A 15077-nucleotide genomic window follows, 5' to 3' on the forward strand; every position below is an offset into this window, starting at 1 on the left:
TCTTCAGAACAGGTGAAAAAAAAAGGTTTTGCCAGGTGACCTGTGCTAATCTGCCATTAGCATTAGCTATACTGTGGTTCAACTGTCAACTGAAGGACTGATTAAAAATAAGCATCGCACTATAACTGCCATATAAATACACAGCATCCAATTCTATATCATAAATATGAATAATAACCATATACATTTAGATTACCAGAATTAACATGTATCCAAAGTGTGTATATCTTAAATTATCCTATTCCCACTAATAAGGATTTTATTTTTTATTTATATTATCAAACATCCTCCTCATAAGGGGTGAAGTGTCCCTGTTAGACTGTAGCTGTTGGTTAGCCATGAATGATGTTTTTCACTCGCTAGCTAGCAGGCTTACAGCATTGATAATGGTATGCTGAGGGCATTAGCTATACTGACATTAGTACTTTTAAGACTGGGGTAGTGGTACACTTCAGCCTCTTGTGGCCAAAATGAGTATTACAACAACAAACACTTGCACCATAAAAATGTTTTTTCTCCTTCCTAAACTTTTTTTTCACTTGTCACAAAAGATAAAAATGGAATTTGGGAAAGATTATCCTGGCAAAACCTTTTTTTTCAGTTGTTTTAAGTCATACACACACAAGAGAAAACAATTTAGATGAGACTTAGAAAATGGACCACACAATTTTTTTTTTTTTCACACTTGACCTCGAGCTTCTATCAAACGAGGAAAACAAAACAAAACACAAAGAACAAAAGGAAGGAATCCTTCTTTGAAATCTAGTATTAACTCAAGGACCTGTCCTGAAAGAAACCAGTAACAAAATCAAGGGGATTGTCTTTTGCAAAGGGTTAATTAGAAAAATAATCAGACGGTTAAAAACTGATAAAGATGGATCTCGGGGGTAGATTAAATCTGGAGTGAGTGTTCAGCAGGCTCAAACGGCCTTTGGGTGACCGTCAAGGGGCGATTTAATCCACCCAGTTGAGATGATGGGAGGAGGCAGCAGGGATCGGGTCACAACCCCCTCAGGCATGGCCACTCCTCAGCACAGACTTCACTTAGACTGAATCCAAATGTCCACCCTCCAGACTTGAAGACACCAAGCTCATGGACTTCGGACATATGCTCTGTGACATGCTACCCATCATCACGTCAAGTTTTCGAGGCTGCCTGAATGGAAGGCTACATAAGATCCTGATAAGACGGTTCTTGCACTTCTCTGATTTTATGCATCACATTTTTCAATGTATCTTATCTTATATGTATGTATGTATCTCTTTTCTTTTTTAGACATTTCTACAACATTACATGGTTAAGTCCTGTTTCAAATGTTGCAAGTAACTTCTCAGCATACTTGTGTTTTTTATACATTTATAAGTTTTATGTTCTTATAGTGTCAGAGTCTCACATTCGGAACATTAAGTCCGCCACTGTGTAGTGAAGTCTGGACATTTGGATTCAGCCCGCCAGCAGCTGATTGACTAGCAGGACTCCCACTCTGATTGGCTAATTGTCAGTATACAGAGAGCAGAGCCTGATGCAGAGGTCCATGCACTGGGGAAAGGTTGGGGGTGCCCATCCCTGAGGGACACAGGGAGGAGGAGGGTGGAGTTACATAAAAAACAATACTGAGTGTTCAAAGAAGAAAAAGGAACAAGGTGGAAGCCCTTGTGCTGTTGAAGTTCAGAAAGGGCTTCTTTGTGCGGCTGCCTTTACTTTTTTCAGTGTGATTTCTCTCTCCCTCCCTCCCAATCTGTCTCTGCCTCACTCGTCTGAGGGGTCTGCGTCCTCAAAGGACACCCTAGTGGACTCTCGGAAGTCGGGGTGCTGCAGGTCCGATAAGAATTTGGTGGGGGTGAGCATGTGGGTGGCACCTGTGGAGGAACAGAGGCGGCTTCACCACTCGTCTCTCAGCACATGCCACGCCCCCTCCCCCACTCACTCCAAAAACAAAAGGGTTAAAACAAGCAACCTGTCATACGTACACACAGAGACACACTTACACACACACACACACACACACATACACACACACACACACACACACACACACAGACACACACACACACACACACTCGGCATGTTGCACAAACATAAAAAACTGGTACGCACAGACACAGAAAAAGACATGGCGTGGCTGCAATTTAAAGACAACAGTTGTTTTTAAAGACAACAGCAGAAGCAGAGCACAACAGAAACTAACAACACACTTTCCCATTTATAACACAGACTGACTGGCAAAGCTTTAAGACATCAAATAAACAATACAGAGGGGCATAACATAAAGGGCTATTTACATTCACATTGCACACAATAGGTAGGTTGTAACAACTACAGTATGTGCAGCTAGATGTTCTGAAAACTCTCCACCAGCTCACACTTAATCTGCTTCAGTGTAACTGTTGTGAAGCTGTTGTGACCATGATGTGTGATGTGGGATTCAGTGTCTGGGTGCATGAAAGTCGGAAAGGAAATTATTCTGTCCTTCATGAGCTGTGCTGTTTACAAAACCTGAACCTTAAATCCCAATTTGTTATTTTGTGTTTGAAAAAGTGAAAGTGTATTGAGTTAAAGTCGACGCCAAAATAAATGTAAACCTGAAATATCAAACATAATCAGTCTTGTATTGGTTCTGTGTGTCAGTGGTGTGAGATATCACTGGTTTTGTCTGAGATTGTCACCTTGTATCTATAATTTTCTAAAAATCTAAATGATGAATATTCATCTTTTCACCTCCTTAAACAAATGCCAGAAACAATTCATTAAAAACTCTTATTATATTTTCAAAAAGTCAACTGATTTCATCCCATGCTTTGTGAAAAAAACTGATTCCCTTTTCCTTTTGCGCAATCGGTTAATTTACACCTCTACCTCAGGGTCACACTGTCCATTCACTTCACTTCCTGTGGTTGACTCCCTTCATGTTTTCCTTCCATCCACCTTTATTTTGGTAGCTGTGTTCCAGTTCAGAAGCTGTGTCCTTCTGTCGCCTTCAGAGGACCTGAAAGCCAGACTGGCCTTATACCCGCTGCTCCAGCCTCACACAGTCCTCTGAAAATGCTTCAGAAAGCGTGGCCCCTGAATTAGGACACAGCTTTTATCAGCATGTCCACTCAGAGACACGTCCACTCTGTGTTCAAGGTCGTGGTGAGTGTATCTTTGAGTAGCCATGTCCTCCACCTACACATTAACCATTCTCTTGTTCTCAGCCTGCCCTCAGTGGTGCCCCCTGTTAGATTACTCACCAATGACGGCTTCCCATTTCCCATTGGCCTGTGTGACCTCATAGGCGCAGCGCATCTCACTGAAGGACACGCCACCGATGACAAAGACCATGACACGTGGACCGGTGCGGTATTCTCCAGGTGTCTTATTCTTGTGCCAGTGGCCGTACCGAGCACTGTCAGAGCAGAAAGGTGGTCACATTATTACAGATCTATGGCAATTTCTTAACTTGGCATTATATTTCATTGGATCGATTCTCTCACAACAATATTTTGAGAATTGAGAATAATTTCCAAAATGTGGATTATGTTTCATGGACACAAAGATGTGACATTTTGGGTTATTTAAGGGCATAACTTCTGGAGATGGTGGAGAAACTCAAGTCATCAACAATGAGCAAAGATTTTGATACATTTTCACCCTGTGTTTTGCCTCTCAGGTACTGTTTCCTTTCAGGCTACATACATAGGCTGCACTCAAAAAATCCACTTTCCTAACCACTTTTCCTTGACGAACTTAATAACACATGTAAGATAAGTACAGTGACAAATTCAATGTAGTAGTCCTACAATTCCAGTAGGATCTCTTGTCCAAAACAGAGTCATACCTCCTAAGAAAGGATGATTTCAATTTATACATAGGTTAAATATAACCATCAGTTACTCATAGCAGACAAAAACAGAATAGATATTGTTGAAAATAAATACACAATGTTGATTTTATGCCTCACTCTACTATGATTTTTTTATACTCAACTATACTATACTCGTTTTTGTGCCTTACTATACTATATCGTTTTTTATGCCTTACTATACTATGTACTTTTAATACCTCACTATACTATATCGTTTTTTATGCCTTACTATACAATGACATTTTCTATGCCTTGCTATACTATTTTGTTTCTATGCCTATGAAGTTTTTAAAACTTACTATACTGTGACATTTGCTTGCCTTACTATACTATTTAGTTTTTATGCCTTACTATACTATGAAGTTTGATGCCTTGCCATAATATGACGTTTTGTTGTCTATGCCTTAGCACAGTATGATGTTTTTATAACATTTTATGCCTTAATATACTATGATGTTTTTTTGACGTTTTACAGCATACTATACATTGTCGTTTATTGTGCCTTACAATACTGTGACGTATTTATGCCTTACTATAATATAGTGATTTATATACCTTACTATTCTGTGATGTTTTTATGCCTTACTATATTACATTGTTTTTTATGCTACTCTTCTATAATTATATATATATTATATGATATGTATGTTGTTTTTTGTGCCTGACTATTCTATGTTGTTTTTATGCCTTAATAAAATATGAAGTTTTTATAAATTACTATACTATGATGTTTTTTGGCATGACATTTCATGCATTACCATACTATCATATACTGACATTTCATGCATTACCATACCATGATGTTTTTATGACTTTCTATACCTCAATATAGTATGATGTTTTTTTATGTTTTATGCCATATTATACTATGTTGTTTGATCCCTTGCCATAACTATGACGTTTTTATGACCTTTTATGCCATACTATACTATGACGTTTTTTGGCATTTTTATGACTTACTATACTATGATGTTTTTGGGCATTTTTATGCCTTAATACACTATGTTGTTTTTTGGTATTTTATGCCTTACTACACTATGTTGTTTGATCCCTTGCCATACTATGATGTTTTTATGACTTTCTATGCCTCAATATAGAAATATGTTTTTTTGGCGTTTTATGCCATACTATACTATGATGTTTTTTGGCATTTTTATGACTTACTATACTATGATGTTTTTTGGTATTTTATGCCTTACTACACTATGTTGTTTGATCCCTTGCCATACTATGATGTTTTTATGACTTTCTATGCCTTAATATACAATAAAGTTTCCTATACCTTCCTATTCTATGACGTTTTTGTGCCTTCTATGAAGTTTTTATAACTTACTATACTGTGACGTTTTTATGCCTCACTATACTATGTTGTTTTTTTGCCTTAATAAACTATGAAGTTTTTATGCCTTACTATACATTGACATTTTCTATGCCTTACTATGCTATTTTGTTTGTTATGCCTTACTATACTATAAAGCTTTTATAACTTGTTATACTATGATGTTTTTTGCCTGACTATTCTATGCTGTTTTAATGCCTTAATATACTATGACGTTTTTTTGGCATTTTTATGACTTACTATACTATGACGTTTTTGGGCATTTTTATGCCTTATTACACTATGTTGTTTGATCCCTTGCCATACTATGATGTTTTTATGACTTTCTATGCCTTAATATAGAAATATTTTTTTTGGGCGTTTTATGCCATACTATACTATGACGTTTTTTGGCATTTTTATGACTTACTATACTATGATGTTTTTTGGCATTTTATGCCTTACTACACTATGTTGTTTGATCCCTTGCCATTCTATGATGTTTTTATGACTTTCTATGCATTAATATAGAAATATTTTTTGGGGGCGTTTTGTGCCATACTATACTATGACGTTTTTTGGCATTTTTATGACTTACTATACTATGATGTTTTTTGGCATTTTATGCCTTACTAAACTATGTTGATCGATCCCTTGCCATTCTATGATGTTTTTATGACTTTCTATGCCTTAATATAGAAATATGTTTTTTTGGCGTTTTATGCCATACTATACTATGACGTTTTTTGGCATTTTTATGAATTACTATACTATGATGTTTTTTGGCATTTTATGCCTTACTACACTATGTTGTTTGATCCCTTGCCATTCTATGATGTTTTTATGACTTTCTATGCATTAATATAGAAATATGTTTTTTTGGCGTTTTATGCCATACTATACTATGACGTTTTTGGGCATTTTTATGCCTTATTACACTATGTTGTTTGATCCCTTGCCATACTATGATGTTTTTATGACTTTCTATGCCTTAATATAGAAATATGTTTTTTTGGCGTTTTATGCCATACTATACTATGACGTTTTTTGGCATTTTTATGACTTACTATACTATGATGTTTTTTGGCATTTTATGCCTTACTACACTATGTTGTTTGATCCCTTGCCATAACTATGACGTTTTTATGACCTTTTATGCCATACTATACTATGACCTTTTTTTGGCATTTTTATGCCTTATTACACTATGTTGTTTGATCCCTTGCCATTCTATGATGTTTTTATGACTTTCTATGCCTTAATATAGAAATATTTTTTTTTGGCGTTTTATGCCATACTATACTATGACGTTTTTTGGCATTTTTATGACTTACTATACTATGATGTTTTTTGGCATTTTATGCCTTACTACACTATGTTGTTTGATCCCTTGCCATTCTATGATGTTTTTATGACTTTCTATGCATTAATATAGAAATATGTTTTTTTGGCGTTTTATGCCATACTATACTATGACGTTTTTTGGCATTTTTATGACTTACTATACTATGATGTTTTTTGGCATTTTATGCCTTACTACACTATGTTGTTTGATCCCTTGCCATACTATGATGTTTTTATGACTTTCTATGCCTTAATATAGAAATATGTTTTTTTGGCGTTTTATGCCATACTATACTATGACGTTTTTGGCATTTTTATGCCTTATTACACTATGTTGTTTGATCCCTTGCCATACTATGATGTTTTTATGACTTTCTATGCCTTAATATAGAAATATGTTTTTTTGGCGTTTTATGCCATACTATACTATGACGTTTTTTGGCATTTTTATGACTTACTATACTATGATGTTTTTTGGCATTTTATGCCTTACTACACTATGTTGTTTGATCCCTTGCCATAACTATGACGTTTTTATGACCTTTTATGCCATACTATACTATGACCTTTTTTTGGCATTTTTATGACTTACTATACTATGATGTTTTTTGGCATTTTATGCCTTACTACACGCTGTTGTTTGATCCCTTGCCATACTATGATGTTTTTATGACTTTCTATGCCTTAATATACAATAAAGTTTCCTATACCTTCCTATTCTATGACGTTTTTGTGCCTTCTATGAAGTTTTTATAACTTACTATACTGTGTCGTTTTTTGGCATTTTATGCCTTACTACACTATGTTGTTTGATCCCTTGCCATAACTATGACGTATTTATGACCTTTTATGCCATACTATACTATGACGTTTTTGGGCATTTTATGCCTTACTACACTATGTTGTTTGATCCCTTGCCATACTATGATGTTTTTATGACTTTCTATGCCTTAATATAGAAATATGTTTTTTTGGCGTTTTATGCCATACTATACTATGACGTTTTTTGGCATTTTTATGACTTACTATACTATGATGTTTTTTGGCATTTTATGCCTTACTAAACTATGTTGATCGATCCCTTGCCATTCTATGATGTTTTTATGACTTTCTATGCCTTAATATAGAAATATGTTTTTTTGGCGTTTTATGCCATACTATACTATGACGTTTTTTGGCATTTTTATGACTTACTATACTATGATGTTTTTTGGCATTTTATGCCTTACTACACTATGTTGTTTGATCCCTTGCCATAACTATGACGTTTTTATGACCTTTTATGCCATACTATGACGTTTTTTTGGCATTTTTATGACTTACTATACTATGATGTTTTTGGGCATTTTTATGCCTTACTACACTATGTTGTTTGATCCCTTGCCATACTATGATGTTTTTATGACTTTCTATGCCTTAATATAGAAATATATTTTCTTGGCGTTTTATGCCATACTATACTATGACATTTTTTGGCATTTTTATGACTTACTATACTATGATGTTTTTTGGCATTTTATGCCTTACTACACGCTGTTGTTTGATCCCTTGCCATACTATGATGTTTTTATGACTTTCTATGCCTCAATATATAATAAAGTTTTCTATACCTTCCTATTCTATGACGTTTTTGTGCCTTCTATGAAGTTTTTATAACTTACTATACTGTGACGTTTTTATGCCTCACTATACTATGTTGTTTTTTTGCCTTAATAAACTATGAAGTTTTTATGCCTTACTATACATTGACATTTTCTATGCCTTACTATGCTATTTTGTTTGTTATGCCTTACTATACTATAAAGCTTTTATAACTTGTTATACTATGATGTTTTTTGCCTGACTATTCTATGCTGTTTTAATGCCTTAATATACTATGACGTTTTTTTTGGCATTTTTATGACTTACTATACTATGATGTTTTTTGGCATTTTATGCCTTACTACACTATGTTGTTTGATCCCTTGCCATACTATGATGTTTTTATGACTTTCTATGCCTTAATATAGAAATATGTTTTTTTGGCGTTTTATGCCATACTATACTATGACGTTTTTTGGCATTTTTATGACTTACTATACTATGATGTTTTTTGGCATTTTATGCCTTACTACACTATGTTGTTTGATCCCTTGCCATTCTATGATGTTTTTATGACTTTCTATGCATTAATATAGAAATATGTTTTTTGGCGTTTTATGCCATACTATACTATGACGTTTTTTGGCATTTTTATGACTTACTATACTATGATGTTTTTTGGCATTTTATGCCTTACTACACTATGTTGTTTGATCCCTTGCCATACTATGATGTTTTTATGACTTTCTATGCCTTAATATAGAAATATGTTTTTTTGGCGTTTTATGCCATACTATACTATGACGTTTTTGGGCATTTTTATGCCTTATTACACTATGTTGTTTGATCCCTTGCCATACTATGATGTTTTTATGACTTTCTATGCCTTAATATAGAAAATTTTTTTTTTTGGCGTTTTATGCCATACTATACTATGACGTTTTTTGGCATTTTTATGACTTACTATACTATGATGTTTTTTGGCATTTTATGCCTTACTACACTATGTTGTTTGATCCCTTGCCATACTATGTTGTTTTTATGACTTTCTATGCCTTAATATAGAAATATGTTTTTTTGGCTTTTATGCCATACTATACTATGACGTTTTTTGGCATTTTTATGACTTACTATACTATGATGTTTTTTGGCATTTTATGCCTTACTACACTATGTTGTTTGATCCCTTGCCATACTAGGATGTTTTTATGACTTTCTATGCCTTAATATAGAAATATGTTTTTTTGGCGTTTTATGCCATACTATACTATGACGTTTTTGGGCATTTTTATGCCTTATTACACTATGTTGTTTGATCCCTTGCCATACTATGATGTTTTTATGACTTTCTATGCCTTAATATAGAAATATGTTTTTTTGGCGTTTTATGCCATACTATACTATGACGTTTTTTGGCATTTTTATGACTTACTATACTATGATGTTTTTTGGCATTTTATGCCTTACTAAACTATGTTGATCGATCCTTTGCCATTCTATGATGTTTTTATGACTTTCTATGCCTTAATATAGAAATATGTTTTTTTGGCGTTTTATGCCATACTATACTATGACGTTTTTTGGCATTTTTATGACTTACTATACTATGATGTTTTTTGGCATTTTATGCCTTACTACACTATGTTGTTTGATCCCTTGCCATTCTATGACGTTTTTATGACCTTTTATGCCATACTATACTATGACGTTTTTTGGCATTTTTATGACTTACTATACTATGACGTTTTTTGGCATTTTTATGACTTACTATACTATGATTTTTTTGGCATTTTTATGCCTTACTAAACTATGTTGTTCGATCCCTTGCCATTCTATGATGTTTTTATGACTTTCTATGCCTTAATATAGAAAATTTTTTTTTTGGCGTTTTATGCCATACTATACTATGACGTTTTTTGGCATTTTTATGACTTACTATACTATGATGTTTTTTGGCATTTTTATGCCTTACTACACTATGTTGTTTGATCCCTTGCCATACTATGATGTTTTTATGACTTTCTATGCCTTAATATAGAAAATTTTTTTTTTGGCGTTTTATGCCATACTATACTATGACGTTTTTTGGCATTTTTATGACTTACTATACTATGATGTTTTTTGGCATTTTATGCCTTACTACACTATGTTGTTTGATCCCTTGCCATACTATGATGTTTTTATGACTTTCTATGCCTTAATATAGAAATATGTTTTTTTGGCGTTTATGCCATACTATACTATGACGTTTTTGGGCATTTTTATGCCTTATTACACTATGTTGTTTGATCCCTTGCCATACTATGATGTTTTTATGACTTTCTATGCCTTAATATAGAAATATGTTTTTTTGGCGTTTTATGCCATACTATACTATGACGTTTTTTGGCATTTTTATGACTTACTATACTATGATGTTTTTGGGCATTTTTATGCCTTACTACACTATGTTGTTTGATCCCTTGCCATACTATGATGTTTTTATGACTTTCTATGCCTTAATATAGAAAATTTTTTTTTTGGCGTTTTATGCCATACTATACTATGACGTTTTTTGGCATTTTTATGACTTACTATACTATGATGTTTTTTGGCATTTTATGCCTTACTACACTATGTTGTTTGATCCCTTGCCATTCTATGACGTTTTTATGACCTTTTATGCCATACTATACTATGACGTTTTTTGGCATTTTTATGACTTACTATACTATGACGTTTTTGGGCATTTTTATGCCTTATTACACTATGTTGTTTGATCCCTTGCCATACTATGATGTTTTTATGACTTTCTATGCCTTAATATAGAAATATGTTTTTTTGGCGTTTTATGCCATACTATACTATGACGTTTTTTGGCATTTTTATGACTTACTATACTATGATGTTTTTTGGCATTTTATGCCTTACTACACTATGTTGTTTGATCCCTTGCCATTCTATGACGTTTTTATGACCTTTTATGCCATACTATACTATGACGTTTTTTGGCATTTTTATGACTTACTATACTATGACGTTTTTTGGCATTTTTATGACTTACTATACTATGATGTTTTTTGGCATTTTATGCCTTACTACACTATGTTGTTTGATCCCTTGCCATTCTATGACGTTTTTATGACCTTTTATGCCATACTATACTATGACGTTTTTTGGCATTTTTATGACTTACTATACTATGACGTTTTTTGGCATTTTTATGACTTACTATACTATGATGTTTTTGGCATTTTTATGCCTTACTAAACTATGTTGTTCGATCCCTTGCCATTCTATGATGTTTTTATGACTTTCTATGCCTTAATATAGAAATATGTTTTTTGGCGTTTTATGCCATACTATACTATGACGTTTTTTGGCATTTTTATGACTTACTATACTATGATGTTTTTGGCATTTTTATGCCTTACTACACTATGTTGTTTGATCCCTTGCCATACTATGATGTTTTTATGACTTTCTATGCTTAATATAGAAATATGTTTTTTTGGCGTTTTATGCCATACTATACAATGACGTTTTTTGGCATTTTTATGACTTACTATACTATGATGTTTTTTGGCATTTTTATGCCTTACTACACTATGTTGTTTGATCCCTTGCCATTCTATGATGTTTTTATGACTTTCTATGCATTAATATAGAAATATTTTTTGGGGCGTTTTGTGCCATACTATACTATGACGTTTTTTGGCATTTTTATGACTTACTATACTATGATGTTTTTTGGCATTTTATGCCTTACTACACTATGTTGTTTGATCCCTTGCCATACTATGATGTTTTTATGACTTTCTATGCCTTAATATAGAAATATGTTTTTTTGGCGTTTTATGCCATACTATACTATGACGTTTTTGGGCATTTTTATGCCTTATTACACTATGTTGTTTGATCCTTGCCATACTATGATGTTTTTATGACTTTCTATGCCTTAATATAGAAAATTTTTTTTTTTGGCGTTTTATGCCATACTATACTATGACGTTTTTTGGCATTTTTATGACTTACTATACTATGATGTTTTTTGGCATTTTATGCCTTACTACACTATGTTGTTTGATCCCTTGCCATACTATGTTGTTTTTATGACTTTCTATGCCTTAATATAGAAATATGTTTTTTTGGCTTTTATGCCATACTATACTATGACGTTTTTTGGCATTTTTATGACTTACTATACTATGATGTTTTTTGGCATTTTATGCCTTACTACACTATGTTGTTTGATCCCTTGCCATACTAGGATGTTTTTATGACTTTCTATGCCTTAATATAGAAATATGTTTTTTTGGCGTTTTATGCCATACTATACTATGACGTTTTTGGCATTTTTATGCCTTATTACACTATGTTGTTTGATCCCTTGCCATACTATGATGTTTTTATGACTTTCTATGCCTTAATATAGAAATATGTTTTTTTGGCGTTTTATGCCATACTATACTATGACGTTTTTTGGCATTTTTATGACTTACTATACTATGATGTTTTTTGGCATTTTATGCCTTACTACACTATGTTGTTTGATCCCTTGCCATACTATGATGTTTTTATGACTTTCTATGCCTTAATATAGAAATATTTTTTTTTGGCGTTTTATGCCATACTATACTATGACGTTTTTTGGCATTTTTATGACTTACTATACTATGATGTTTTTTGGCATTTTATGCCTTACTACACTATGTTGTTTGATCCCTTGCCATACTATGATGTTTTTATGACTTTCTATGCCTTAATATAGAAATATGTTTTTTTGGCGTTTTATGCCATACTATACTATGACGTTTTTGGGCATTTTTATGCCTTATTACACTATGTTGTTTGATCCCTTGCCATACTATGATGTTTTTATGACTTTCTATGCCTTAATATAGAAATATGTTTTTTTGGCGTTTTATGCCATACTATACTATGACGTTTTTTGGCATTTTTATGACTTACTATACTATGATGTTTTTTGGCATTTTATGCCTTACTACACTATGTTGTTTGATCCCTTGCCATACTATGATGTTTTTATGACTTTCTATGCCTTAATATAGAAATATGTTTTTTTGGCGTTTTATGCCATACTATACTATGACGTTTTTGGGCATTTTTATGCCTTATTACACTATGTTGTTTGATCCCTTGCCATACTATGATGTTTTTATGACTTTCTATGCCTTAATATAGAAATATGTTTTTTTGGCGTTTTATGCCATACTATACTATGACGTTTTTTGGCATTTTTATGACTTACTATACTATGATGTTTTTTGGCATTTTATGCCTTACTACACTATGTTGTTTGATCCCTTGCCATTCTATGACGTTTTTATGACCTTTTATGCCATACTATACTATGACGTTTTTTGGCATTTTTATGACTTACTATACTATGACGTTTTTTGGCATTTTTATGACTTACTATACTATGATGTTTTTTGGCATTTTATGCCTTACTACACTATGTTGTTTGATCCCTTGCCATTCTATGATGTTTTTATGACTTTTTATGACTTTTATGCCTTACTATACTATGACGTTTTTTGGCATTTTTATGACTTACTATACTATGACGTTTTTTGGCATTTTTATGACTTACTATACTATGATGTTTTTTGGCATTTTATGCCTTACTAAACTATGTTGTTCGATCCCTTGCCATTCTATGATGTTTTTATGACTTTCTATGCCTTAATATAGAAATATGTTTTTTGGGCGTTTTATGCCATACTATACTATGACGTTTTTTGGCATTTTTATGACTTACTATACTATGATGTTTTTGGGCATTTTTATGCCTTACTACACTATGTTGTTTGATCCCTTGCCATACTATGATGTTTTTATGACTTTCTATGCCTTAATATAGAAATATGTTTTTTTGGCGTTTTATGCCATACTATACAATGACGTTTTTTGGCATTTTTATGACTTACTATACTATGATGTTTTTTGGCATTTTATGCCTTACTACACTATGTTGTTTGATCCCTTGCCATTCTATGATGTTTTTATGACTTTCTATGCATTAATATAGAAATATTTTTTGGGGGCGTTTTGTGCCATACTATACTATGACGTTTTTTGGCATTTTTATGACTTACTATACTATGATGTTTTTTGGCATTTTATGCCTTACTACACTATGTTGTTTGATCCCTTGCCATACTATGATGTTTTTATGACTTTCTATGCCTTAATATAGAAATATGTTTTTTTGGCGTTTTATGCCATACTATACTATGACGTTTTTGGGCATTTTTATGCCTTATTACACTATGTTGTTTGATCCCTTGCCATACTATGATGTTTTTATGACTTTCTATGCCTTAATATAGAAATATTTTTTTTTGGCGTTTTATGCCATACTATACTATGACGTTTTTTGGCATTTTTATGACTTACTATACTATGATGTTTTTTGGCATTTTATGCCTTACTACACTATGTTGTTTGATCCCTTGCCATACTATGTTGTTTTTATGACTTTCTATGCCTTAATATAGAAATATGTTTTTTTGGCTTTTATGCCATACTATACTATGACGTTTTTTGGCATTTTTATGACTTACTATACTATGATGTTTTTTGGCATTTTATGCCTTACTACACTATGTTGTTTGATCCCTTGCCATACTATGATGTTTTTATGACTTTCTATGCCTTAATATAGAAATATGTTTTTTTGGCGTTTTATGCCATACTATACTATGACGTTTTTGGCATTTTTATGCCTTATTACACTATGTTGTTTGATCCCTTGCCATACTATGATGTTTTTATGACTTTCTATGCCTTAATATAGAAATATGTTTTTTTGGCGTTTTATGCCATACTATACTATGACGTTTTTTGGCATTTTTATGACTTACTATACTATGATGTTTTTTGGCATTTTTATGCCTTACTAAACTATGTTGATCGATCCCTTGCCATTCTATGATGTTTTTATGACTTTCTATGCCTTAATATAGAAATATTTTTTTTTGGCG

The 15077-nt window shown here is 32.8% G+C and overlaps 1 protein-coding gene across 2 annotated transcripts in view; it reads right to left on the bottom strand.

The window, feature by feature from the left end:
* The window catches only part of stxbp1a (syntaxin binding protein 1a), a 50808-nt gene that overhangs the window by 5015 nt on the left and 30716 nt on the right, over positions 1-15077 (bottom strand). Inside the window, exons 18-19 of one of the 2 annotated variants that reach the window (XM_056404432.1) lie at positions 3232-3386; positions 1703-1860 (exon numbers count right to left, since the gene is read on the bottom strand). In XM_056404432.1, coding sequence (XP_056260407.1) covers positions 1751-1860; positions 3232-3386 — 265 coding nt within the window. In that variant the 3' untranslated portion in view covers positions 1703-1750. The remainder of the gene's footprint in view (positions 1-1702; positions 1861-3231; positions 3387-15077) is intronic. The other variant, XM_056404433.1, reaches the window with a different exon arrangement.

The sequence above is a fragment of the Seriola aureovittata genome, chromosome 18, assembly GCF_021018895.1.
Source record: "Seriola aureovittata isolate HTS-2021-v1 ecotype China chromosome 18, ASM2101889v1, whole genome shotgun sequence".
NCBI classification, from domain to species: Eukaryota; Metazoa; Chordata; class Actinopteri; order Carangiformes; family Carangidae; genus Seriola; species Seriola aureovittata.